The sequence below is a fragment of the Mugil cephalus genome, chromosome 1, assembly GCF_022458985.1.
Source record: "Mugil cephalus isolate CIBA_MC_2020 chromosome 1, CIBA_Mcephalus_1.1, whole genome shotgun sequence".
Taxonomy (NCBI): Eukaryota; Metazoa; Chordata; class Actinopteri; order Mugiliformes; family Mugilidae; genus Mugil; species Mugil cephalus.
In genome coordinates, this window is record NC_061770.1 from 7,363,978 (window position 1) to 7,390,223 (window position 26,246).

The following is a 26,246-nucleotide window of genomic DNA, read 5'->3' on the forward strand; positions in this document are numbered from 1 at the left end:
CTGTTGGTAAAATAGGAGAATTTGTCACTGCTGCAAATCAACTCCGGTTCCTGGGTGTGACGCTTTTTGGTTTCTGTTCTGTTCCCTAGCTTTATTTAAAGTTGTGCCTTAAAATATGAGGAATCGATTTCAAAATACATTTTGAACACACTATTCACGGCAATAGATATATGTCAGCTGATTGATAACAGCTGATAAGAGATGAGTTTTTGTTGTTTTTTTAACATTATGCTTGAGCTTTAACTTTGTGTGTAACTCACATAACAGGTTCTCCCCTACCTGTGAGAGCCTTGGAAATGGAGGCTACCAGTGTACTGCCTGTGAGCCTGGCTACACTGGCCAGTACTGTGAACGGTAAAATAACTGCTGTTTCTTTTGATAAACCCCTCCTACTGTCTCAAGGGGACAAACTGAAGTTTTTCCCTAAATTGCCATGACCTGAAATAAATATGTCTGCATTTACCTCCATCAGCTGTGCTCCTGGATATTTTGGCAACCCACAGGAGAGACAGAAGTGCCGCCCAAATGATGGTAGGCTGTGTGAAGAGTGCTCATGTTAGAAAATGTTTGTGCTATGTTTCCATTTAACCCTAAATTCCCTTCTAAATATGTTTGGCTTAAAGTTGAATGCAGCACACAGGGTGCTGCAACATGACAACAGTCTTATTAGATGCATACACAATGAGAACTTATAGCAGAAACACTTCATTTAAAATAACCTTGACATGGTCTTGATTTAACAATCAACGTGAACTACAGTAAGTCTTTGCAATAGAAGAAAGAAGAAAGAAACAGTCAAACACACTATAAAACATCAACTTATATAGATATATACACATATGTATTTTCTTAGAGTGAATTCAGTTTGTTATGATATCTACATTTTGCAGTTGCCGCTTCCCTTGTGGTGAAGGTTTATCCAGAGAAGGTCCAAGCGTCACCGGGCGGCCCCGTCACCCTGCGGTGCCAAGTGTCTGGAGCCCCTCCACACTACTTCTACTGGTCCAGAGAGGACGGACGACCCATCTCCGCTTCTGCTGACAGACGTAGACAAGGTACGCCGTTCAACCACATCACGGCTCTGAGATGAATGGGCCTGATCATTTCCTGAAGATGTCATGCAGTTGCGTGCGTGACAGCACCTGTTTCTCGTCTGTGTGTGCAGGGGCAGAACTGTATATCCCCAGCGTCCAGCCGAGTGATGCCGGTATCTACGTTTGTACCTGCCGAGACCAGCGCAGCACCAACAAGAGCCGAGCGGAAATTGTTGTCACAAGTGTGTATGAGATTGGCTGTCACATCAGCAGAAAGGATGCTTCCTCATGTCTAAGGAAACGTATTAGATACCAGTGGTGTTTCCATCTGGGTTTACTTAAACACAGATTATATAAAACTTCAATTTCGCTAACCACAGTGAGCTGAATTCTTGGTTATCTGGATCTCTGAAGGTGTTGGAACAAGATATGCAAAACTCTCATTTCAGCCTTTGTGGGGAATTTAAAATACTTCTTTGTGTCACAGGTGAAAATTGATCAAATAGAGTTTACATTTTGTTTGAACATTAAGTGTAACCGGTCTCCGCTTTTTACCAGCTGTGCCATCCAAACCCATTGAGGTTACAGTGGAGGAGCCCAAAGCCCAAACTGTCAGAGTCGGCTCGACCGTCAACTTCATCTGCACTGCAAAGAGCAAGGTAACACGAGCAGATTCTTTATAATTACTTCGTTATTGTGACATGTCTAACGCTGCATTGCAGATGAGATTGCGCACCTTTCCTGATTTGTTTATATGCCCACCCTTCCACAGTCACCAGCTTACACCCTGGTGTGGACCCGGAGAGGTAACGGGAAACTCCCCAACCGGGCCATGGACTTCAACGGCATCCTGACAATTCAGAACGTCCAGCCGGAGGACGCAGGCGTCTACATTTGCACAGGTTCCAACATGTTTGCCATGGACGAAGGCAGTGCCATACTCTACGTGCCAGGTTCGTGATTATTGGCACGGCGTTCCGTTACCCATCACCCCCTGCTACCCCACCAGCTCTGGCTCCTGTAGTTTCTCACCTCAAACCCTCCCCTCCCTCTTCAGCTTGGAATGGTGCATGCTTCTCTGTTTTACTGCGTTTCTCATTGTGTGGTGTGTAAACTCAGCTCTGCGTTAACAGCATAAAAAGCTTGCAGTTCTAACTCCCAGTGCTTTCGCCCTGTACGCTTAAATACCACACATACATGCCATGTCTAATTATCATACTGCCAATCAAGCTCATCTTACTGCTTTTTTTAATGTACTGTCTTGTATGTCTGATAAATGGAGTTTTCTGAGCTTTATATGAAGAAATACAGCTTGTGGGTTTTGTTACAAATGCAAAGCGTTATGGGGTAGGATTTAACTAATGGGCACTCAAGTTCCAAATTAGCGTTCTTCTTCTGGACCTGTAATTTGCGGGTAATGCTTTCCGCCAACACTCTACTGAAGCTACTGCAGATTTTTATACTACTTGTTATTTTAAAAATTTTTTTCACATGGGTTCAATTAATCGGTGGTGGTTTGGTTGCTTCTCGATCACTGTTAGATCTTCTCACTGGTGCTGCCGAACGTTTTGCTAGCAGGGTGCTGGATTCTGGTTTGTGGCTTTAACGTTTGGGCTCCTGGGGATTCCCCTTGCCTGAGCTGTAGTGTAAAATGGTGAGGGGGAATGGAGATGCCACCGTGCGCGCTTAGGGACCAAACATCACTCAAGGAGGACTTCAGTGCATCTACAATAAAAGCGGGAAAGTAAGAAGACGCACTACTGCTAGGATTTTATGTTTTGTATTCCACTCCCTAGAGTATTCCTTTTCCAAAATCACTGCCAGCTGTGTTACTTTCCTCATCCTGATGTTGAATGTCGATGAGCAAAATGGTGCTATTAGTCGTGCAGCTGGTTAAACCCATAAGTAGCCAATCTGATGCTGATACTGCTGCAATATCAATCCCTCGTTCCTTTGGCGACGGTAATTGTCGATCCTGTTCGTGACTTTACATGTCAGATTTATTTAGTAAAATATTTCAGCTCTGAAACACACACAAAAAAAGAGTATCTGAAATTTGTTAATAATCATTTGCAATTGTACATTTTTTTAATTTACACTCTCAGTGTTTTTGGCACATTTTATCTTTTAACTGACTGAAATATGTTACCCTAAAATGTTTCCATGAAATCGGATATAATAGAAATGTTAGAATTTCTTTTGTTTGTGGTTAAAAAAAAAAAATGATCAAAATGAATTGGCCATGTGAATGCAATAACTTTGGTATGTGTTTACCCCTAGGCTAGTTTTTTATAAGAACCTATTTTTTGTTTGTTTGTTTGACATATTTGTGAGAATATCCTACTGAACTACTGTCATATTTTGGTTTTATGTTTTTTTTTTTATGACTGCAATTTTTATTGTTTAATCTTACTAATTCAAGGGTTATATGATTTTAAATCTATATACAAAGGTGCTTCTGTAAAGATTTTACACGTATTCATTTTTTTTTTTTTTACAATTAAACTGATCTAATGTATACGTCAAGTTGTAATGTATTTATCTCAACTGTGAAAAGATATTTTGTGAAATTGATTAAAATAATGACAATAGAGCAAAAATGATTTGTTAATTCATGGATGGGGCTCATTAAGTTCAGGATCTGTTCAGGATAACCACAAGCTGTATGTCGACTTTTTAACGGCTGAAATGAAACTCAGTGTGTCACAGTTTCAATGTTTAGAACTGCTTACTGCTACTAACCTGCATGTCTCATGTGTGGCTACCCTACATATATCCTTATCTTCCCTTATGTCGCTCTTTGAATATATGCATCTTGATTGAATTCAGAGCATATGTTTTTTTGTTTTTGTCTGTTTCACATGTTTTATGCTGAGATCGTGCAGACTGTGACATTGGCATAAAATAATGTAGTGTGTACCTAATATTGTCACTATATAACTGTGAGGTAAGTTTTAAAAGTTGAATGCATGAAGCTGTGAGTTCAATGGCACCAAAAGTGACACATTATTAAGCGCAATAAAGAATCACAACCTAGAATGGAAGAGATGTGTCAAGGTGGTGCCAGATGAATTCAAGTTCATGATTATTTTGCATGTTTACATCGCGCGCGTGTGTGTGTATGTAATCATTTTTTGGAATCAACTGCGCAAAACCACGGAGGTCCACGGGCAGAGATGAATATACTGTAAGTGTCTCTGGGGAGGTAGACTGCTGTTACTTTGGAAAAGCTGACCTGTCAGTTTACCTGTCCCCTTCCATCCCTCATCTCCCTCCCTCCCCTCATCTCCAGAGGCCTCACAGACTCAGATGTTTTACACAGCCTATGAAATGTTTGAAGGACACAGAAAGCGTAAGTCCGCATGGGCATGGTTTTCTCTCTGCCGGGCTGTCTGGAACGACCCGTCTCTTATTCTCTGGGTCATGCATGCACTCATCTTCCACAGCACGGACACACTGGTTGACCTGGTAAAACCCATGTACAATCAACTGAGTGACATCTTACAAAACTATAGACAAACTACAGACAGAGAGTATCAGTGCTGTAATATGTACTATTTTGTAAATAATAGTATTTAACTTAGGTCTTAAAGTGGATTACTGTGTCTTTAAAGATTGTATATGAGCATTACCGGTTCTGTCATGACTCTTTGGGTTCACTGGGCTCCATCACTCCTGGAAAAAAGTGCATGTTCATTCTTAAGGGCAGCTCCTCATGAATGTCGAGTTTACTTTTCAATGACTAAAAGTCTTACTGTAAAAATACAAAGCTTATTATATATTATACTTGAGCTGCTATTATAGCAGAGCAACTTTTTACTTAGGCAAAAGAGCTAATTGTGGGATATCGGATAAAACGCCCCTTTATGCAATTCTTTTTTTCCCATTGTTATTAATTTGACGTCAAATTCCGTGATTTAACTATCATGCGAGTTGTTACATTATCTAGTGTTAGGTGCATAGAAAATTTGAATGACAGAATCTCCACATTCAGAGACAGGAGATCACTTCCTTCCTTATTTTCTTTCCATCTGCACTTTCCTCTGTCTTTTCCTGGAAACATGCTGCACTTAGCAACAGCTGTCATCTGGGCTTCAAACATCATACTGTGCTTAATACATCCCATCACCACCTCATCGCATCATATACAGTTCATGTGTAGCAGACTGGTGTGCACATCTCTGTCTGTGTCAAGCAATATGCAGATGGAAGTGCGTTTTATTTTTTTAAATTTTTTTTTTAATTCACAATTTTTATTCAATGCAAGACACAGAACTCATCTGGAGCATTCAGTACACTTGTCAAAGGAAGTAAATGAATGTCAAAAGAACAAAGCCTAATAGTATATATAGACAGCTTCATTGAAGAGAAGAAGAAACATGTTAGTTACCAAGATGAAAACACCTGTGTTGCACAGGTAAAACAAGTGGGAAGTCTGAATAGATTGAAGTCAAACCATATTGCAAAGGATTGTTACTACTGAACGTATAAATCTATGAAGTATCTCAAATGATACCTATTCATGTAACCTGTCCACATACCTGTCTATGCTGTCTTGCAAGAGGATTGGAGATAGGTGGAACTACATTCTACAAAAGTATGATTTGGGTATTAGTAAAAGAGCTGCTTTCCTGTTTTGCAGATCTTAGGATCGATGGTTGATCGATCATGAAAAATGAAAAATCCCTATACGTAATCTTTTCTCGATAGCTGTAGGATGGATTGCAATGGGATTTGGTCCAAACCTTCACATGCACTTCAGGATAAATTGTAATAACTTTGTAAATCCTTTCAGCTGTCACATAGCCTCATTATCAAGTCAAAATCTGAATCTGTCCAAAGGTAATGGCCTTCTGTCAGGGTTAATGTTAGCATGCTAGCATGCTTAACTGGGAATGTGGCAACCATTATTCTTCTAAACATTAGCGACATTATTATACGCATTTAGCTCCAGTTGAATGTGCCATCTTCGTTTTTTATATGCTACATTGGGAGTTTTATATCCCGTTGTACTGATACGACCACATATCCTGACAACACGTGACAGCTGCTATAAAAATCTAAATAATTCTTAGATGTTACTTAAGTGAAAGTGGTGTTACGTTTGTCATGTGTCCCACAGAGGACTATCTGTCCTCTCTCCGCTCCGGAGTGTTGGTGTCATTAGGGTCAAAGAGTCAATGCTCAGCCCAGGCTGGACTCCCAGCCTACTTAGATAGCTTCATAGTCCTCCCTCTGTACTCAAAGGGGCCTTTCATTTGCTCCACCACCCTGGGATCATATGAGATTGAATACGAAGTCTAGTAGCTAGCCAAACTGGCGCAGACAGCAACATGCCCACAGGCCATGCCAAGGACCATCTGCCACATCTCATCTGTTTTGTCTGCACTGAGGATCTGGGCTGCCAAGTGCAGGGGCGGGGGCACAGGCAGAGGCCACAGTTCTTTCCCTCTGATCTCTGATCGGCTCCTTAAAATCAAAGCATTCCTACAGCTTATGATAAAATAATGTAATGCCCCGGCAGTGCGTGTACACTCCAGGTTGCTTTTTCTGCTTCACCTCCACACAGACCAACAGACCAGTCTATACTATCACACTTCTCCACGTTACGCCTTGGAGATTTTTAGAGTGGACTTTGACTGGCATGTGTCTTTCTGTAGCTGCAGAGGGGGCCCAGCCTGTGGCCACCATCACTCCCTCCGTGTTGAATGTCCAGCAAGGCCAGCGAGCAGAGTTGCGCTGCACAGTGACTGGGAACCCAGCCCCTGCCATCGAATGGATTGGTATGGCCAGTTACAGTTTTATATTGTTTGGTGCAGGCCTTGTTTAGATATACATAGTTACTTGTGTTAATTAGCTATTTTTAATTGAGAATTTGGGAATCTTTAAAGTCCTGCAAAGAGAAAGCGTAACCTATATTTGAAACCACTGATTGTGTCCTCAGTGGCAGGGTGTGACTGTGTGATGTTTACAGGAGGTCCAGGGAACAGGATGAGTCCCAGAGCTGTGATACGTGGCGGCGTACTGTCCTTCACAGCGGTGGACCAGGCTGATGAGGGAGAGTACACCTGCAAGGCTCTGAACACTCATGGCGAGCACACGGCTAGAGCATCCGTCTTTGTGCAAAGTATGCTCAGAGTTTATGTGCGCGTGTGTGGAAACACAATGCAATGTGAATCAATATTTATAATTAAAATGCGCTTTGCCTATTATGTTGAAAATGTATAGCTTTAAGCTATTAAACCTGATAAACCGGTACAAACTGTTTTGGTGAAGCTATCATGTCTTTGAATGACCATAGTGTGTTTCTTTGGTTAGAATCTAACCCAAGTGGCTTAGGCACCCAACCCCAAGTCCAAGTCAGTCCTCAAAATGTTGAGGTCCATGAAGGCGAGTCGTTGAGGTTGTACTGCAGAGCTACAGGATCACCCACCCCGAAGCTGACCTGGATCAAAAACGGAGGACAAATCCCTCCACAGGTGAGACGTCTCCCGCCATCCCAGTGCCCTGAACGATGACATTGCATTACGAGAACATTAAAAAGTGTTACTGTACATTCTTCTGTGCTATATCTCCACCTTGTACCTCAAGGCGTGCCCAGTGTACGGTATTTCATCAGACTGTGTCAGTTTTTTATGACTGTTTCAGCATTGTGACCATGTACCTTTATTTTTCCCTCCCTTCTGTTTGTCTTCTCCCCCCTTTTTTTGATCCTACCCTGTTCTGACGTTTGCTCAGGCCATTCCCTCTCACGGTTTCCATCAGTTTAAAAGCAACAGTCTCGATGTGTTACAGAGACGTATTGAGGAGCTGCAGGTCTGTCCATCTGTCTGTCTGTCGTGTCTCATAGTTCACATCCATTGTCCTCTACTGACCCCGTCTTCACACAGTGTTCACTGAGTGCATGATCAAACGTGTCTTTGATTCACACCTCGTAAACTGTGTTAATTTCCCACAGCTGCTCACCCAGTCCCTTCAGAGTTGTCTCTAAATACATTAAACCCCTCTAGCAACCATCTATCTGGTTGACTTCTTACTTGGTGTACGTGCATGCAGCACTTGTCTTATGTATGTTGCGTTTTGTTGATGTAGGTGTCCCATAGTGTCTTGTTTTGTACTGTCCACATCATGCCACCCCTGATATGTTTGGGTTCTCAGCACCCAGTTGGCCCCCACCATTCCATTGAGTGTATTAACAAGACTAAGTATACAGTAGGTACTGTAGGTATTTCAGACATATTTTGCTCTATACCAGGCACAGCCCGCTGCCTCCCTGCCCCAGGGGGTTTGGTGTCAGTCTGGTTTCTGCACGGCCCTCCTCAGCTCGGCGAGGGCTTCGGGGCCTGTTTAGTTCTGCCTCAGAGAGCCACTGCGTTGTGTCAGCCTTTCCCAGGGGGAGCCGGGCTCTGCCGTGCGACCACGCAGAAATTCTGTATGCTCTAGCAAACGGCTTGCTTTGAAAACTTGTCAATGGGTTCAGACACACATTGAGCCAGGGCCCGCCTCAGCCACTGCTCGGTTTAGCCTCCCTCACGGTTGAATGGGCCGGAGCTAAGCAGCTTTGTCCATGGATGCCCCAACACCCCCCGGATACAGTAATCCCTCAACAGAGCCCCCCTCCTCCTGATTTCCACTCCCCTCTGAGGTGTTTCCAAACTTAATTCAAGCTCATTTTCACCCTTGCTGGGCCTCTGGCTGCCTTGTGGAGCAGTGTACAAATAAGTCAAGTTGTTGATTGTCAGCCAGGAAGTCATGACACTTCTTAAACATGAGTGTTTACACTGATGCAGACTTTTGGTTCTTATTTGATTTGCTCTGAGATAATGGATGGTCGATGATTTTACTGAAAGGGCCCTGGCTAGCACTTGGTCCCTTCTTACCAAATAACCCTCTGGTTCTAATCAATTTGTCACAAACTGTTTCTTCAAACTGTCCTAATTTCTCCATAAATTTGATGATCATCAGTCATTAATTCTTCTACATAAACATCATAATATAGCAAATTTAATTACCACTGATCATCATGACATATTAACAAATTGTAATCCCACCAATCACTGTAGATATCTTGGCACTACTTTGTACACATCTACAATGAACAGTGTCACAGAACTCATACGAAATCCGGAGCAATAACAGCTCTTGTCCTGTCCTTAAGTTCTATGCTGTAGTGCTTTTGTGTTGCTATTAGCTGCCACCATGTCAGCAATGTCATATTTGTGTTGCTTCAAGACACGCAAGACAGGTAAGTGATGCGCTTTGCCCTTAGTGTTTGATTTGTTGCTATGAGTAAAGTAAATGTCTTTTGAAATGTAATCACAAACACTGTACATCATAGCAGACAAAAGACGTAGTAAATGAGATTGGTTTCTAATCCATTTACTTATTGGTGTGACCTCTCTAGGCCCGAATGGATCGCACCGACATCGGTACTCTGCTCATACCTAACATCAAGATGTCTGAGGCGGGCACTTACATGTGCGTTGGCAGCAACAGCGTCGGCTCAAATAGCGCTCCCATCAAAGTCAGCGTGCTCAAAGGTGAGACAGTCAGAGATTGATTGTGTTCTCCAGTTTGATTTTGTCTGCATCGTCTTTTAATGCAAACACGTGCTTTTGTTTTTCACAAGAAGAACATTTTTGTGTGCCATCTGTTTGTGTTTAAGCAATCGACCACAGCACTGCAGCGGTTAGCATCCAGCCATCTATAGCTGATGTCCAGGAAGGCCAGAGTCTGGAGCTCAACTGTTATGCCCCAGGAAATCCTCCTCCCCGTGTCATCTGGATGAGAGCCAATGGCCAGCTCTCTTCCAACCACCAGGTAATCGCACACCACACGTGCATCATCGTGTCTAGATCATTGAAATGTGAATTATTCAAAATCCCTCAGCAATGTCGTCATCTGTGTCAGAACATGAGTCACAAGCAATTAATCCTGCAAGCATGTGACTCTGTGTAGAGTTTCTCTATGTAAAATGTGTGTTGAGTTTGGAATAATCCGCTGTAGTGTGAGCAAATATGATACACAGAGGAGCCCAAATATTTGGGCACACTGTACCTGCCTAATAAGCCTTTTACCTTTCTGAAGAAGCTTTGTTTCATCTGGCATCAAAATATTAAGTTATTATAGAGTGCACCTCCTAATTTAAAAGATCAAAGTTTTTATCTGTTGGGGCTGTCATGGGTAGGACACATGGAGATTAGCTTAAAGTTTCCCAGTTGCAAATTCATCAGTGTGTGTTGTCCCCTACAACCGAGAAAAGCTTTTGCTGTACAAGAGTTCCCCACAAGCCACGTTTAGGAATTGAGCCACTCATCTGGTCATAATAAACTTTCCCTCAGATTGCTACACTTGCCAGTTTCTCCACACATCCAACAAGAAGAACTAAGAGTTAACTCGCTGTCTAATATAAACCAGACCTTGACATGCACTGCGCATAGTATTGATTTCATCTGTGGTTTATTTGTCAGTAGTACTAGTAGAGTTGTTAATTGGATTAGATGGAATTTTTCTTGCAAGCAGAGTTTAAGTGAATATATTCCATCCTGCAGGTTGTGGGCAATCAGCTGCGTATCCTGTCAGCCAGCCCAGAAGACTCGGGAGAGTATATCTGTCGGGTACAGGGCACCTCTGGGAACCCAGGATCTCAGGTCCATCAGACCTCTGTCTCTGTGTCTGTCACTTCATCTTCTTCACGTAAGTTTGACTTTAGGCCTCGTACACGTAACATGCTAATACTCTTGCTTCGCTTGCTTCTGATTGTCAGACAGAGCAAATACAAGAAGCCATTTGTTCGTTTTCCAAGTGTTAAAAGTTGGACAGTTTTCATTAAACTTGACAGTGCTTTCTGACTGGAAACACATTAAGGGCAGGGCATTACTTGGGAGAGTGTTGTTGTCAGCCTAACACTCCCTCAATTCATAAAAATTTCCACTTGCACTTTCCAGTGTAGGCCAGTGTGACTTCAGATTAAATGAATTTCCCTGCTACTGTCCCATGATCTCATCCCCATTCACTCCTTCCTGGACTTCAGTGATGTTTCAGTCACTTTAATGGCAGCAAGTTAAGCCCGTAGCCATGGTGAATAGTAATTCATTACTTGTGAATATTGCGTCATCTAAATAGAGCAAAGCTGTTCAAATACAGTTTATCCAGAGTGCAAACCAGTGGTTTCTGCCGCAGGTCTACAGAGCCCGATCATCGCCATTGAACCCCACAGCGCTTCGGTGCGTGTGGGAGAGTCTGCCAGCTTCAGATGCAGGGTGTACACTGGAGCCCAGCCTGTCAGACTGGAGTGGAAACTGGTCAGCAATCAGCCACTGCCTGGTAATGAGCTCACACACACACCTTGCCTCTGAGGAAGAAAGCTGCTTCATGAGTTCTGATTTTATGATGTAATAATTTACCAGAATTTACAGCTGCAGTCCACCCATAAAGTCCACGACTCCTCAGTTACTTCATATGAGAGCTAATGCATTTCTCCTACTCTTGCGTTGACCTTTTTGCATGACTATTTTTGTAGAATGAGACAAGTGAAAACATGTTTTTGTCTCATGCTTCAGTTTGGCTTGTCTTTCTGAATATCTCCTAAAAGGTCGTCTTAGATTTAAGACTGATGAACTAACCAACATGTCTTGCCAACATGCCCGCTTCTTTCCAGTCCACACCTCACATTTATAATGTGATTAACATTTTTAAAGAAAGGCCCACACATGTTCCTAGTCTGTCTTATAAGGAGGATTAGGTAGGCCCATGAACATTGTTGTAATCTTTACCTATGGACATTCTAACCGTTAATCTCATTGTTTTATGTATAAACTGTAGCTCAAAATAAGTCCTTTTTAGTACACAGTTATCTCCGTACTAATACCCATCCTTCTGCTAAAAAGGCAAATAAATATCCAGCTGGTGGAGCTTGACGTTGAGTCGCTTTGTGCTGGGAACAAAACGGATCATTTTCCATTGCTCACTGCGCAGGCTGAACCGAAGAAAATGAAAGATTACAGCAGCTGAAACCTATTCCAGTGATCACGTACACTGATCAGGCATAACTTTATGGCCTCTGACAAGGGAGGTAAATAACAATGATCATCATTTGACAATTCAGTGTTCTCCTGGGAAACGTTTGGACCTGACATTCATGTGGATGTTACTTGTGTAACATCCACCTAGACCAGACCAGGCACCCCCACCCAATAGCAGTGTCACACGCAAAAACAGTTCAGGAACAACCCCCCAAAAAAAACAAAAAAAAAACAAACAAAAAAAAAAAACATGAAGAACAGCACAAGGTGGTGACCTGGCCTCCAAATTCACTAGATCCCAAACTGATCAAGTATCTGTGGGATGATCCACAGAGGCCTCAAACCATAGAACCCAAAGACCCCCACTAACAACACTCTATTTCTAGACACCACAGGACACCCTCAGAAGGCCCATGTCCATTCTCTGATTAGGTATAATGTTTTGGAGGCACATCTACACAGTATTATGTGGTCAAAGTCTTATGGTGTAGATATCGACCTTTTGAAAATTTTAAAATCTTGCATCGGAACTGAGACAGAACATATGATATAAACAACTAAGAAAGTTTAGACGCCGCCTCCTGTCTGTTCATAGGTTCATATGTTACTGACACTTTTTCAAATATCTCACACACTTAAAGAGCCAACTTTAATTTGCACCTTATCTCTCTCTTCTGCAGACAATGTCAAAGTACACCCCGATGGTTCTGTCATTACCATTACCGATGCCCAGCCTATCAACCACGGTGCCTACCGCTGTGTAGCGAGCAACCCATTTGGCATCACTCATACCATCGTGTCTCTGATTGTTAAAGGTAAACTTGTGCTTTTGTGTTGAGAGAAGGGTTCCCTCTAGTGGCACATATCAGTAATGTGTATCCGTACTTTCAGTACCTCCCGTGGCTACTGTCACCCCTGTTGGCCCTGTGCGGGTTAGGGTGGGTGAACCTATCAACCTCGAATGCCAAGCATCAGGAGAGCCGCGGCCCTCCGTATCATGGCACAGGCTGGACAACAGCCGCAAAACCATGCTAAGCAGTCCTGTGCCCATGGAGTCCAATGCAGTCATGCAGGTACTAGCACACGTTCGACCACTGTCAGCATTTGCTAAACGGTTAAAGGTTTGACTTGTTTTGTGTTGCTAGTGAAAGAAGCAGCTTCAGAGTCAAGCCTTTGTATTTTCCTGCCTTGTCTTGTCAGATTCTTGTGGCACGTCCGGAAGATAGCGGCACGTATGTGTGTGCGGCTCGCAACAACGAGGGCACCACTGAGACCAACGTGGAAGTACTTGTTGAGGGTGGATCCCAAGTGCCTACAATCCCCAGACTCTCTATTCCAGAGCCGCTGGTGGTTGTGGAGGAGGGACAGATTGTGACTTTGCGTTGTGAGGCCCACGGTAAGGCATTTAAATAAAAATCATTTCAATTTATTTAATGTCTTATATTTTGTCACTTGTTACCTTGCATCACTTCACCAAAGACAAGGTAAAAGCAAGTGTATCTATAGGGAATGCCACAAGAGTAAAACAGTTTCATTCTACTGTTCTAATTTTCTCATTGAGCCGAGACAAGATATTGTTATGACTCTCCATCCCCACTTCTGTTTAGAGTTTTTGCTTTGTCTTTTTATAGGTTTTCCCACTCCAGTGATCACATGGTCCAAGCTGCGCGCCCCTCTGCCTTGGAGACACAAGGTGATGAACAACAACCTGGTGCTGCCCAGCGTTGGCAGACAAGACTCTGGAGAGTACATCTGCAGTGCCACCAATAACATGGGCACCAGTGAAGCCACCGTCCTGCTAGACGTAGAGAGTGAGTAGATTCTGTCTGAGTATCCTGTTGTTGAGTAGAATTAGTTAACTGAACATTTCTTTTATCTCTAGCTCCACCTTACACCACTTCTATGCCTGATGACGTGTCTGTGCGGGTCGGGGAGGTGATCAGGTTGCAGTGCCTGGCCCATGGCACTCCCCCATTAACCTACACTTGGTCCAAGCTGGACGGAAACCTACCACCGAGGGCTCAGGTTAACGGAGGGGATCTCCAGATCAACCTGGCTACCACAGAGGATGCTGGGAGCTACAAGTGTGTGGCCAGCAACAAAGTGGGCAACAGTGAAGCAATCGCTAAAGTCACAGTCAGGTGTAAGTTATGTCAATAATATAGCACGTTTTAAATATAGAAAGCATCAGCACAGGACTTAAAGACTGTTGAACTGCATACTGAATAAATAAATACCGTCTAGTATTTATATTAAATCCTATAAGGAATAGAATTCGCCTGTGAAAAGGTGGAAGAAAAGAATAGTGGTACTCCTGTGCCACATTAAAATCTAAATCATGTCTCTGTTTCCTGCTTGTGTAGCCCCATTGGCAGTCCGTGTATCCCCGCAGGTTGAGGTAAAAGCCCGGGGCAGCGCAGTGGAATTCACCTGCTCGGCAGCAGGAGGTCTAGAAACCAAGATCGAGTGGCTGAAGGAAGGAGGAGCCTTGCCTCCAAACCACCACATAAAGGATGGGGTGCTCAGGTGACTGATACAAAATAATAACGTTGTCAAACAGCTCATTGAAGACATCAGCGGTAAAGGTCTGGGAAAGCATCACAAAGTTGTAAACAGTTCTTTGGTGATCTACATTTTATTCATAATTATGTTAATTTGTAATTCCTATGAGCCCTTTGAAACAAGTTACTGTGTATGAAGTTGTTACAGGTCCTGAAGTTTTACACTTTAAGCCTGCATATAATAATAACTATAACTCAAAGATGTGAAAGACGATATGAATAACAAACTGCAAGCAGTTACTGTATATCAGCATGTGAAGTTAATACCAAACCTTGCCTTGTCTTTATGTGTATAATTTTTCTTTTCTTTGTAGGATTGAGAATCTTGAGCAGAGCAATGAAGGAGTTTATATCTGCAGAGCTAGCAGTGTGTATGGTCAAGCGCAGGACACTGCCAGGTTGACCATCCAAGGTTTGTTACATCAACGTTATATCTACTAATGTATACTGTACACTGCCTCACATGAACTAAATATAACCTGCTTCTTTTCTTTTCCGCAGCCCTGCCAAAAGTAATGATCAATGTGCGTACCTCGGTGCAGACCGTGATGATTGGGAACTCTGTGGAGTTTGAATGCCAGGCTGTGGGTGACCCCGAGCCCACGGTCAAGTGGAGCAAAGTTGAAGGGACTCTGCCGTCCCACATCATGGTGAAGGGAGGCATGCTGAAGATTGAGAAGGTGACGGAGGCTGACGCTGGCCAGTACCGCTGCACAGCCACCAACGATGTGGGCTCAGTGCAGTCTCAGGTGGTCCTTAATGTCCAGTGTGAGTGTATGCGAGGACTTTTTCCCCTTTTCGTCACATATGCAGACAAACACACTTGTATGCACCCAGATGAATTATACTAATAGTTCAGCTGCCTTCATAATTATTTACATCCTCTGAATCTTTGTACAGCTCTTCCTCAAATTGCTGCACTGCCAGAAACAAAGGAGGTGACGGTCGGGTCGGATGCTGTCTTGCCTTGCGTGGCTTCAGGATACCCTGTACCTCAGATCAAATGGTCCAAGGTAATCAAGATTTCTGGAAAGACAATGTTTTGGAACTATTTGTTAAAAACATTTTCTCTCTATAGCCTTAATTCTTTTAAACTTCTCGTGCTTAAAGACAACTTTACAAGGGGCACCAAGAAATTCTGTTATTATTTAAAAATAAATGTGTTTGACAGTTCCTGTGCTTGGTTCTTCATTTAGCTGGACGGAGAGCTCCCTCCGAAGTGTTTCCAGGATGTCAACGTGCTGACAGTACCCCGGGTCACTTACGAGGATTCTGGCACATACGTCTGCACCGCCTCTAACAAGCAGGGCAAAGTGGAAGCCTTTACTACACTTCAAATCCACGGTTAGTGCGTGGAGCAGGAAAGGGTGCTAGCAAGGTTTTATGAACCATGTATCTAACAGTGGCATGTGCTTTCTCAGAGAGGGTGATGCCATACTTTACCCAGGAGCCCCTGTCCTATCTCACCCTGCCCACCATCAAAAATGCCTACAAAGCTTTCAGCATCAAGATCAGCTTTAGACCAGACAACGTCGACGGTAAGAATGTACATCCTCAAATTTCAACAGCTTAATCGTGTAGTTTATTAATTCAAGGTTTTTATTTGTCACATTTCTCTATGTGGCAATGTTCTGTGCTTTTTTGCCTTTGTTGTGTATGATGTTATTTCCTCATGTATAATACCATTGCGTCTTCTGTCTCAACCCTCTCTCCTACACCTCGCCCATGTGGTGGGAAGGTCTCATATTGTACGCTGGTGAGTCTCAGTGCTTGAGAATCTCAGGAACTCAAGGCTGATGTTGGCAAAACGGCTTTTTGGCTGCATCGGAATTCCCCATGTTGCATCCTGCTCTGAGCTCATTTAGAGGCAGTGAAAGATAAGATAAGATAAGATGGTGCATGGCCTACATTTCGTATGCAGTTTTTGGTCATGATCATGACGCCACTTCTGTCACTATTAAATTGATCGGTTTCAAAAGAAACCTATGTCACTGGCTTCTACGTCACCTACAGAGCAGAAGAGGCTCAAATGATCATCTTTGTACACAAGAACAATTGTATAAATGCACGTGTCAAGTCAAGTCAAATTGCCTTTGCAATTATTTATATGTTTACTTTTGGTCCTACTCAGAGTTTGTGCAGGATGTGTGGAAACATGGCTGCAAAACAACAAGAGATTGAATTAAAACTGCTGATCTGATTTCTGGCAGCTTGTGTCCAGTCCTAGTGCACAACAGGCGACAAACTACTAATAAATTGCAGAAGTTATTTGAACATTCTTGACAAATTAAATTTGATGTACAAATACTCATAGGATTATATGTAAGCTTACATAGAATTTAGATTTTCATGTGGTTTTCTCTCTTGTGATTTAAGCTTCTTTAAGCTACAAGAGACGATACAGACATGCAAAAAGGCGCACGTTCCCACTTCCCCATGAGCCTTTGTTGTTCATTTAGGCATGTATGTCTCCAGCATGTGGAGAAAGAAAAATGGAGGACTAGTAGTATAGCCGAGTATATAAGAGTGCAGTTTTTAACATGGCTTTGGTTGGCTTTAAACCTGCGTCACCATAGCATGCTGCTTTACCATCCAGCTTTCAAAGAGTTCACTTAGTATGTGAATGATACTGCAAACAATGTCCATCCTAACAAGTCCATAAAAACTGTAATGATTCCACCTCTTATTGGCATCATTGAAACCACGTAAATAGAAGTGGTAGATGTGTTGACTTATTAAGATGGATATTACTGTAGGGAATATATTTTGCATCAACGCTGTACTTGTACTCATTTACCTGATCTTGGTGGTACAGGTATGATCCTCTACAATGGCCAGCGGAGAACCACGGGAGCTGACTTTATCTCTCTGGGACTCGTTGGAGGTCGCTTGGAGTTCAGGTCAGTCTAAACTGAATTTCATTTCTCCTACTGTTACTGGTTACTGTTCATATTCATTATGGTTTTAAAAATCTGCGTCATCTCAGGTTTGACGTGGGCTCTGGCATGGCCACCATACGTGACCCTAACCCCATCAAACTGGGAGAGTTTCACACCGTTGAGCTGTATCGCAACCTCACTCTGGGATATATCATAGTAGATGGAGGGGAGCCCATCAACGGCAGCTCACAGGTACCGTACTGTCTGTGAAAAAACTATTCCAACATGTGCATTTCATTCACATCAATTAATTTGGTCTGTGTTCATCTGTTTATCAGGGCAAGTTCCAGGGCCTGGATCTAAATGAGGAGCTTCACGTTGGTGGTTACCCCAACTACACTGTCCTTGCCAAAACTGTTGGCATTAAGACCGGTTTTGTGGGTAAGATATCATTCACCATGTCAGAAACATAAGTAGAAAATGTCTTCCGTGTGTGATGAGTTGTCCTTGAATCCTGGCGCTATGCAGGCTGCATCCGTCAGCTGATCATCCAGGGTGAGGAAGTCATCTTTAAAGACCTTGACCGCAGCTCTACTGGTGTCACCAACTGCCCCACCTGCAAAGATGACCCGTGCCAGGTCTGTTAAATGTATCCTCAGTGTGTAGTTGTGGTATTTCGCCACTACATTTATTTCATGTCCTTATTCAGAATGGAGGGAGGTGTGAGGATTCGGACGCCAGCTTGTATAAATGCAGCTGCCTCAGAGGATTCACAGGCAGCAACTGCCAGCACCACATGTCTCTGCACTGTCACTCGGGTACTAGCAAATCGCCAATAAATAAATCAAAGTATCTGAATGTTGCTGTTCAGACTACTAGATAAAAGTCTCTGTTTGTGGACACTCTCAGAGGCCTGTGGACCAGACGCTACTTGCATCAACCGCCCGAATGGCCTGGGCTATGACTGCCGCTGCCATCTTGGCAAGTTTGGAAATAAATGCATGGATGGTAAGTCTAGACGATACCTTTTATCTTCCTTGAAAACAAATTTTTAGCTGATATGATATGTCTTTTAATTCAATTTCTCAAGGGGAACTGGTGACGACTCCACTGTTTAATGGTGACGAGTCATATATCGCCTACCCTCCACTGACCAACATCCACGACGACCTGCGTGTGGAGCTGGAGTTCAAGCCAGTGGAGAGAGATGGCTTGATGTTCTTCTGTGGTGGGAAGAAAATGAAGGTGGAGGACTTTGTTGCCATTTCCATGGTGAATGGACACGTGGAGTTCAGATATGAACTGGGAACAGGTAAAGAATCAGAAAAGATCAATATACATGCAAGTCTATCAGAAAGACATGGATCGAATTTAAATTTATATTTCAATCAATTTAGATTTCATCACTTCAACTTGAGAATATACGTGATTTGTGAAAAGTAAATTGAATTTCTTGCCTTTCTTGAACTTCAGGCCAGGCAATCCTCCTCAGTCCTGAGCCAGTTTCTCTGGGCCAGTGGCACAGAGTTGTGGCAGAACGGAACAAGAGGGCCGGCCACATGAGGGTCGACCAAGGCCCCGTGGAGAAGAGGACATCTCCAGGAAAAGCCCAGGGCCTCAATATCCACACCCCTATGTATCTGGGAGGAGTTCCCGACATGGACATCCTGCCTAAGCCTGCCAACGTCAGCAAAATGTTTGAGGGTTGTATAGGAGAGGTAAGATCATCGTGTAACAAAAAAAAAAATAACACTGAATATTGTTCAGGATGTAGTGGCTTAAATCGGTTTCCACATCCTGCGTAGGTTTCCATCAACAACAAGAAGGTGGATCTTTCCTACAGCTTCACAGAGAGCAGATCTATCAGGAAGTGTATAGACAACAGCCCCTGCGACCGCCGACCCTGCCTTAATGGAGGTCACTGCATGTCCAGTGCTGAATATGAGTTCCAGTGCCTCTGTAAGGATGGATTTGAAGGTTAGTGCTGGAAGGATAAGGCATCAAATTCTAGATCTATCCAGGGTTGGAGCTTATGTCCTGGATGGACAGCTTAACAGTGAGTGTGTTTTTAACTGGTTTGTGTGATTCTGGCCTTTTCGCTCCTGCAGGTGAGATTTGTGAGGTGGTGAAAGACGTGTGCCAGAGCAACCTTCAGTGCCAGAACGGAGGTAAATGCGTCAACGGCCAGTGTGTGTGTACAGCAGGGCACACAGGCCTCAACTGCGAAGAAAGTAAGTATTAACCTGCACAGTAACTGTGTATGCCTCTGTTAAATGAAATGTATGTATGCCAGGCACAGCAGGGGGAAATGTCTATTATTTCATGTTCTGTTGATTTATAATGATGCCAATCTGCAACCGCTACTTTATCTAAAAGCAAAACATACATCATGTCTTCTCATAGCTCAAAAATGTTACTACATACATCTGCATCCTGCAGGCAAAGATTTATATCACCAAAGCTAAAAGGCTACGCATGAAACAAACAGAACATATGACTCACATTCCCCACAAAATGAGTCCCACTTTAACATCAGACAGTCCCTGGGAGGGTTAACCCTAAATGATTACACGTGTCTTAGTCTCTCATGGCTATATCCTGCATACACAGGCCAGGTCATCATCTTCCCTGAGGCTCCGAGGAATTTGGAAGCTAGCGAGGCGAATGGTACAGTATCCCAATATTCAGTCTGCCTGACACGACCGTGACTAACAGGGCCCCGTCTCAGTTTGAGGGGCCCCGCGTCCCTTTCAACGACCAACGTGAACTGTCTATTGCCTAACACGAACTGTCTGCGAACATAAACACAAGCCATGCGTCTGTACTCAACTGGCAACGGAGGCTCTTATCCCATTGTGGAAAGTCGGATTAGGGGAATTCTGCATCTATTTTGATGTTGGTGGTTTCTTGGGAGATCAATGCCTGCCTGTTTTGGGACTCATGGCACCATTTTCATCCTGGAAATGGTAGAAATGTGTAATTCCCCTTGTTTTTCTTTTTCCCCCCATTGTCATGTCAGTGCCTGTAAGATGGCTACTCACATCATGCAGCCTTGTCTCTGTCTGTCTCTACAACCACCCAAAAAGAACAAAAACATTCATATTTTCTCTCTGAAACTGTTTAAGTAAGATCATTCATCCTCATCTGTTCCATGTCCAACGCTGTTACTAACAACTTAGAAACGTCTGCTAAATGTACAGCGTGGCAGTCGTCTGGGTTAATGCTCGGGGCTTGATGAGAGGTGTATGTGCATGGAGTCGCGGCTGTGGTGAGTTCAGCCTGAAAGGTCAGCGATGTCGGAGGAATGGCGAGCAGCTTGCTCATGTGTTGGTGAGGGCTGTCAAAGGAGTCTGCATTACGGAATTTTGTTGTGCTCAAGATGTGGGTGTTGTGTGAAGTGCGCACATTGGCTCGGGGCACACACTGAAATCGTACCATGTAATGTGTGCTTTTTCAAAGTGAGACTGTGATGTTTGAGTGGAAAATAACTTTTTACCTCTAAACACTTCAAAAGTTAAGCCCCTGAGCAATAGACTAGGTCTGGTTTGACTTAATTTACAGTGCCTGCTGAGCCACTTTAGTGTGTCTTATACTTATTTCCATGCTGTATTGTGACATGTCGTCTTTAAATCACAAGAGTGAAACCAGAAGTGAGGGATACATTTTTCTTTCATTGCTGATCTGCAATATGCTGGAGCTTAATGTCACAGGGGCACAAGCGCAGAAGAGCAAAAGTCTGCAAACTAATTCAGTTGTACAAGTGACACAGTACTGTCACACCAGCCTGCTGTAGGAAATTCCCCTTGTGTATTGATTGGGTATATTATTATGCTTGGGAATTTAACTATGAAATATGTGTCACTCTGTTTTATTTTCAAACATTACACAGTCTCACTTTAAGCACCACAAGCAAATAAAATAAAATTGCGAGTATTTGGTGAAAGAATGTTGTGTATGAACGTTGCACCCAATCAAGCCTGTCCCACCAGGGATATTAACATGCTTTCGCCATTGGAGGGCACCATAACAGCAAGGATGAAGTGAAACTGCCTCAACGTAACTTGATTGTTTTATTTTATTTCTTTGTAGATTCACCCTATCAGTACGCAGCTTCTTTCCACAATGGTGGATACATTCCCCTCCCTAAATCCATTTTCCCAAGAAGGTAACAGTCATTACATATACATACATACATATTGCATAGTTTTCTTCCCACATTGGGTGTATGATTTAGCAAGGATTAATGATCATCAATATGTCCTTTTCTGTTTTAGCGCCCACGACTCACCAGAGACAATTGAGATGGAGCTTAAAACCAGCTCGTCTGAGGGCCTGATTCTGTGGCAGGGGGTGGTAAGTCCTGGCCTCAGGCGTTGCCTCTTGGAGAACATGCCTGACACAATTCCACCTTTTAATCCTCACCCTAACTTTGCAACCGCTCCTTTAATCGTCACCACTACCTCATCTGCAGCAGGAACACTCGTTGATGTTTTATTAACATTCAGTTATACAACACTGAGGAGCAATCGTCGTCACACTGTCGCATTCATACTTCATGCTGCTGCGGCTGTGACACTGCTGGGCATGCTGGCTAATGGCCTGGCTCGCTCTGACACCACTAAATCAATGCATGTTGCTTCTCTAACTCACCCTCCATTTTCCTCAGGAGACCAAGGGCGCACGCAATTTGCGAAAGGTGCATGCTAATAAAAAGGTATACACACTCTCTTAATTTTGCCAGGTGTTTCTAAGAGTTATGGGTAACTGTGTTTGTACTCCACAATGCACGTTAACATTTCATCTGTCATTGTTAGTTTGCATGGACGTTTATTTTTGGTATTGGGAAAGATCTCACTGCATTCCTTCATGTTTGCTATTAAAACTCTTGGGAAATGACTCCAGGGCAGCTGGCCAGTGGTCAGTTAGCTCTCAGTCGCGCATCCGCTTCTTCGTCTTCTGACTTGACACATGCGTTGCAGGAACTTGGAGAAAACGGCAAAGGCAAGGACTTCATTAGCCTTGGCCTGCAGAACGGACACCTTGTTTTCAGGTAATCCTTCAGTTCTGTCACACCGGTTTCTTCTTTGAAATGATGTTCATCCAATATTAATGCTAATGATTTGTGCATAACCATGTCCAGTTACCAGCTCGGCAGCGGAGAGGCAGAGATCTTATCCCAACACGCCATCAATGACGGCAGATGGCACAAGGTCACAGCAGTCAGGTACGGTGTCATATTTTATCACGCCCATGCTAACCAGATATATCAGATATCCATCATTTGGATGTAGTATAGAATTTCACAACATTAATGATGTCTCAGTGCCGTTAGGTGCCCCAGTGAACTATTCCAGTGAGTCAGTATGTAAACACCAGGACTTCTTCTAAAGCCGCCATCATTACTGTCATCAGCTTCACCCATACTGCCTCGTGTGTTTACATTTGTCGGTGCATGTTCAGCCCTTGTTTTGAGTCGTGCTGTTTTCTTTCTTATTTTCTTGCAGGACTGGAAAAGATGGATACATACAGATTGACGGGGGAACCGCGCTGCATGGACAGTCTAAAGGCAAAAGCCTCATGGTCAACACCAAAGGCAGTATATACCTTGGTGAGCTGACTGAGCCCACAAAGTGACAGAGACTCACAATCTTCATAACGCAGTCTTAGTCTTTAAGTCTCTCAGGATGTCATGGGAAATAGGATGTTACTGACAAGTTAAGACATATACAGAATAATATTAATGACACATTTTTTGAAAATTTTATTTCCATATATTTTGTTTTACTGTAATTTGTATTTGAATTTTATTCTCTAACAATATTTTTTTTTTAACATTTTTCCAGTTTCGGTTCTCCATATAAGTTTGTAATTTAAATCTTCTGTCCTGAAAGAGAGATATTCGGTCCCTGGTTGCTCATTGCGTGTGCTTGTCTCATGTCACAGGTGGATCCCCAGACATGGCTGCGGTGACAGGAAGGAAGTTTTCATCAGGAATGACGGGGTGCGTGAGGAACCTGGTGCTGATGAACGCCCGTCCAGGACAGCAGCCAGCCCAGGTGGTCGACCTGCAGGCCTACGCCTCCCAGGGCATCAACGTGCAGCCGTGCTCCTCATAGGCCGCGGCGCACATGCGTGCACAAACGCGCACACACACGCAGACACAGAGACTATGGAGTGATGTTAAACACACACACACACACACACAGCAGACACTCACACAGAGAGACTAACACACATACTTGGTGCTTTGCTGCTGCCAAAAAAAAAACAAACAAAAAAAAAACGGAAAACGGATGACACGGCAGAATGCGTTTGTCTGTGTGCGTTAAAACCAAAAAAGACAGAAAAATTGAAACAATATTAACAAGTCTTCTCTTCCTCGGTGTTGTATTCTCAATGAAGGACTATTAACACAGGACAACCAGTACAGTTTACATACTTCCAGCAGTAGGTTTAGGCATGAGAAGAGTAAAACATATTAGGCCTTCTACGATGGGTCAGATCCTATGGAGTTGGAGATGTTTTTACAGCACTGAATTTTTATTTATATACATATGAATATATATATATTATATTTGTGGGGGAAAACATGCAAACTAACCATAACTGCTCTTCACCTTTTCCTGGAGTTTATTCTGGGTTCTAATACTGTGTGTCCAGGGCTTTTTAATGGGTCTAAGTGTATTAATACTTGAAGACATTTAGGCCTTCTTTCTTCACTTCTGTAGAGGAACCTTTTTTTTCTCTTTTTTTTTTCTTGCGAGCATGCTTACAGTCCTTTCCGCGCGCGAACTGTTGGGAGAAGAGTGCACACGGTCACAGCCTCATGCAGCTTCAGTACACAACTCAGGATTTGAAGTGCAAACGGACAACCGCAAACGTTGCAAGCGCTGCTGCTTGAACACGGCTTCTTAGTTTTGCTTCGCGAGAAAATCACAGAGCGGTTGTGTCTTCTCTGTCTGTACTCGTTCTCTTTTCATGAAAAAGAAAGAAACCTTGGTGCTAATGGCAGACGTGAAGATGCAGCATAGTCACATAGTTACCTGTTGGTTGTGTGTAGAGGTGATTTTTTCTTTTAGTAATTTGGTTACTTAGATGAAGAAACATTACATGCTAGAGTCATTTTTTGATATGCATGGCATTTGAGGTTGATTTAATGAAGATACGGCATGGTTTGTTGCCTCCGCAGCCTTATTTGATTGAGTAGATCTCAAAACAGGAGCTTTTAAGAACTGAAAAGGTTGTTATTTTTTATTTTATGTGTGGTTGTTGAAGATATTGTTTTATGTGTAGAACTATCTGCCAGTCAGGTAGATATCAACTAAGTATGATTGTGTAATTTGTCGGTTATGTTTCAGCCCTATCTGTCTCTCTATATAAAAGTAAGAATCAGGTGTGTGTGTTTGTGTGTCTCTGTGTGTGTGTCTGCATGTATCATTATCCATATCCTCAGGAGGGTCAACCCAGAACTGCCTCAAGGTTTTACTTAAATTTCAGGTTTGGTAGCTTTAGAGATACTTCAGGAAGCTATAAAACTCTGACGGCTCCGTGGTTCTGTAGGTTGTTTTCTCTGCAGAGGGAGGGTCATCTGGCGGATTTGTGTTGGGTCATGTGGGATTACGGCGGAAGCCTCCTGCAAGTGCTGTGATCAGTAGTGTAGCTCTAGCGAAGCATGCTCGCCCGGCTTTAGTCGACCACACCGCGAAAGGAAAAAAAAACCAAAAAAAAAACACAATGGCACGATCACTTTGGGTTTCACAAGTCTTTTTAACATTTTTTTTGTATGCTTAAAAACATTTGTATTAATATCCTAAAATGAGCACTATCCTTTCACTTAGAGTTGCTTCATGTTTATTTATTTTATGTTTTTTTTTTTTTTTTTGCTTGTTCTCTTCTTCTGCCGCTCTAGAGCAATCACAGGCTTGCTATCTTCCTTCCTCTGGTTATTATGTATTGCCTCCCACACCCCGTTGTTTTCCCCTCATGTTTGAGTTTGAAAGAGCCCGCCCGCTAAGTTCTTCACTCAGTCAAGTTTCCATGAACAATTGCTATGTAGTATTTGACTGGAGCTGCCCGGTAAAATGGACGAAAAACTGGTCTTATTATTCACTCATTTGTAAAAGTCTTAGGCTCCAAATGCATGAATGCATAGAATGAAATGTGGTCCAGGTTTAGGACAATAAAGCAGAGACTGATGGTGTGTGCGCTCCTCACTGGGCACCTTTTGTGTATCTGCTCTTAAACTGGATTTTCATAAATACACTGTACAACATAACCAAATGCAAAGTGGGCAAGAAAGTGCTTTCTGGTTGATTTTACACCATTACAATTCAATGAAAGGTGCACTTTTAGTATTGAGTTTTCATTTTTTTTTTTTTAAACATTTTACTGTTTTGGTTCTGAATGACAGACAAAAGCAAACACATCCCCACAGTTAAACGAATGAAAGTGTACCGGATGGAAATTGTCTGTGTCATGATAACTTGACCGTTCCTTTTCCAGTGTTGAAAAGATTCTCCCCTTGCCCCCCGGTGTTTCTTAATTAAAAACAAAATTCATGTGCTATTTGTAATCTTGTGAGTTTTATTTCTTCTCCGTTTTATTTCATTTGGGCTTCTTATAATAAAAGGAGACTCTTTTTGTGTGTGCACCAGATCACATCGCCGTTCACGAATAATCCACTGAACAGTTAGTAAGGCCGATGACCTCAAATGAATGCAGGCACAGAAGCGAGAGTTTCCGCTGATC

At 43.0% G+C, this 26,246-nt stretch overlaps 1 protein-coding gene across 9 annotated transcripts in view; it reads left to right on the forward strand.

Annotated features, from left to right (window-relative positions):
- Positions 1-26,063, forward strand: part of hspg2 (heparan sulfate proteoglycan 2) — an 84,535-nt gene extending 58,472 nt beyond the window's left edge. For 5 of the 9 annotated variants that reach the window (XM_047568843.1, XM_047568382.1, XM_047568546.1 and 2 more), the window contains 44 exons: positions 268-354; positions 473-531; positions 891-1,055; positions 1,166-1,276; positions 1,593-1,693; positions 1,807-1,987; positions 4,327-4,386; positions 6,695-6,817; positions 7,009-7,161; positions 7,353-7,513; positions 7,773-7,850; positions 9,439-9,574; positions 9,700-9,854; positions 10,586-10,730; positions 11,217-11,360; positions 12,739-12,873; positions 12,950-13,131; positions 13,259-13,454; positions 13,690-13,869; positions 13,941-14,201; positions 14,422-14,584; positions 14,934-15,031; positions 15,121-15,387; positions 15,520-15,632; positions 15,816-15,963; positions 16,041-16,157; positions 16,358-16,375; positions 17,435-17,519; positions 17,606-17,750; positions 17,837-17,939; positions 18,027-18,136; positions 18,208-18,316; positions 18,408-18,506; positions 18,589-18,810; positions 18,972-19,216; positions 19,304-19,475; positions 19,607-19,729; positions 20,109-20,165; positions 21,588-21,663; positions 21,773-21,851; positions 22,478-22,548; positions 22,639-22,722; positions 23,003-23,106; positions 23,442-26,063. In XM_047568843.1, the coding sequence (XP_047424799.1) occupies positions 268-354; positions 473-531; positions 891-1,055; positions 1,166-1,276; positions 1,593-1,693; positions 1,807-1,987; positions 4,327-4,386; positions 6,695-6,817; positions 7,009-7,161; positions 7,353-7,513; positions 7,773-7,850; positions 9,439-9,574; positions 9,700-9,854; positions 10,586-10,730; positions 11,217-11,360; positions 12,739-12,873; positions 12,950-13,131; positions 13,259-13,454; positions 13,690-13,869; positions 13,941-14,201; positions 14,422-14,584; positions 14,934-15,031; positions 15,121-15,387; positions 15,520-15,632; positions 15,816-15,963; positions 16,041-16,157; positions 16,358-16,375; positions 17,435-17,519; positions 17,606-17,750; positions 17,837-17,939; positions 18,027-18,136; positions 18,208-18,316; positions 18,408-18,506; positions 18,589-18,810; positions 18,972-19,216; positions 19,304-19,475; positions 19,607-19,729; positions 20,109-20,165; positions 21,588-21,663; positions 21,773-21,851; positions 22,478-22,548; positions 22,639-22,722; positions 23,003-23,106; positions 23,442-23,614 (5,794 nt within the window). In that variant the 3' untranslated portion in view covers positions 23,615-26,063. The remainder of the gene's footprint in view (positions 1-267; positions 355-472; positions 532-890; positions 1,056-1,165; positions 1,277-1,592; positions 1,694-1,806; positions 1,988-4,326; positions 4,387-6,694; positions 6,818-7,008; positions 7,162-7,352; positions 7,514-7,772; positions 7,851-9,438; positions 9,575-9,699; positions 9,855-10,585; positions 10,731-11,216; positions 11,361-12,738; positions 12,874-12,949; positions 13,132-13,258; positions 13,455-13,689; positions 13,870-13,940; positions 14,202-14,421; positions 14,585-14,933; positions 15,032-15,120; positions 15,388-15,519; positions 15,633-15,815; positions 15,964-16,040; positions 16,158-16,357; positions 16,376-17,434; positions 17,520-17,605; positions 17,751-17,836; positions 17,940-18,026; positions 18,137-18,207; positions 18,317-18,407; positions 18,507-18,588; positions 18,811-18,971; positions 19,217-19,303; positions 19,476-19,606; positions 19,730-20,108; positions 20,166-21,587; positions 21,664-21,772; positions 21,852-22,477; positions 22,549-22,638; positions 22,723-23,002; positions 23,107-23,441) is intronic. The other 4 variants (XM_047568617.1, XM_047568463.1, XM_047568770.1 and 1 more) reach the window with 4 other exon arrangements.
- The last annotated feature ends 183 nt before the right edge of the window (positions 26,064-26,246 follow it).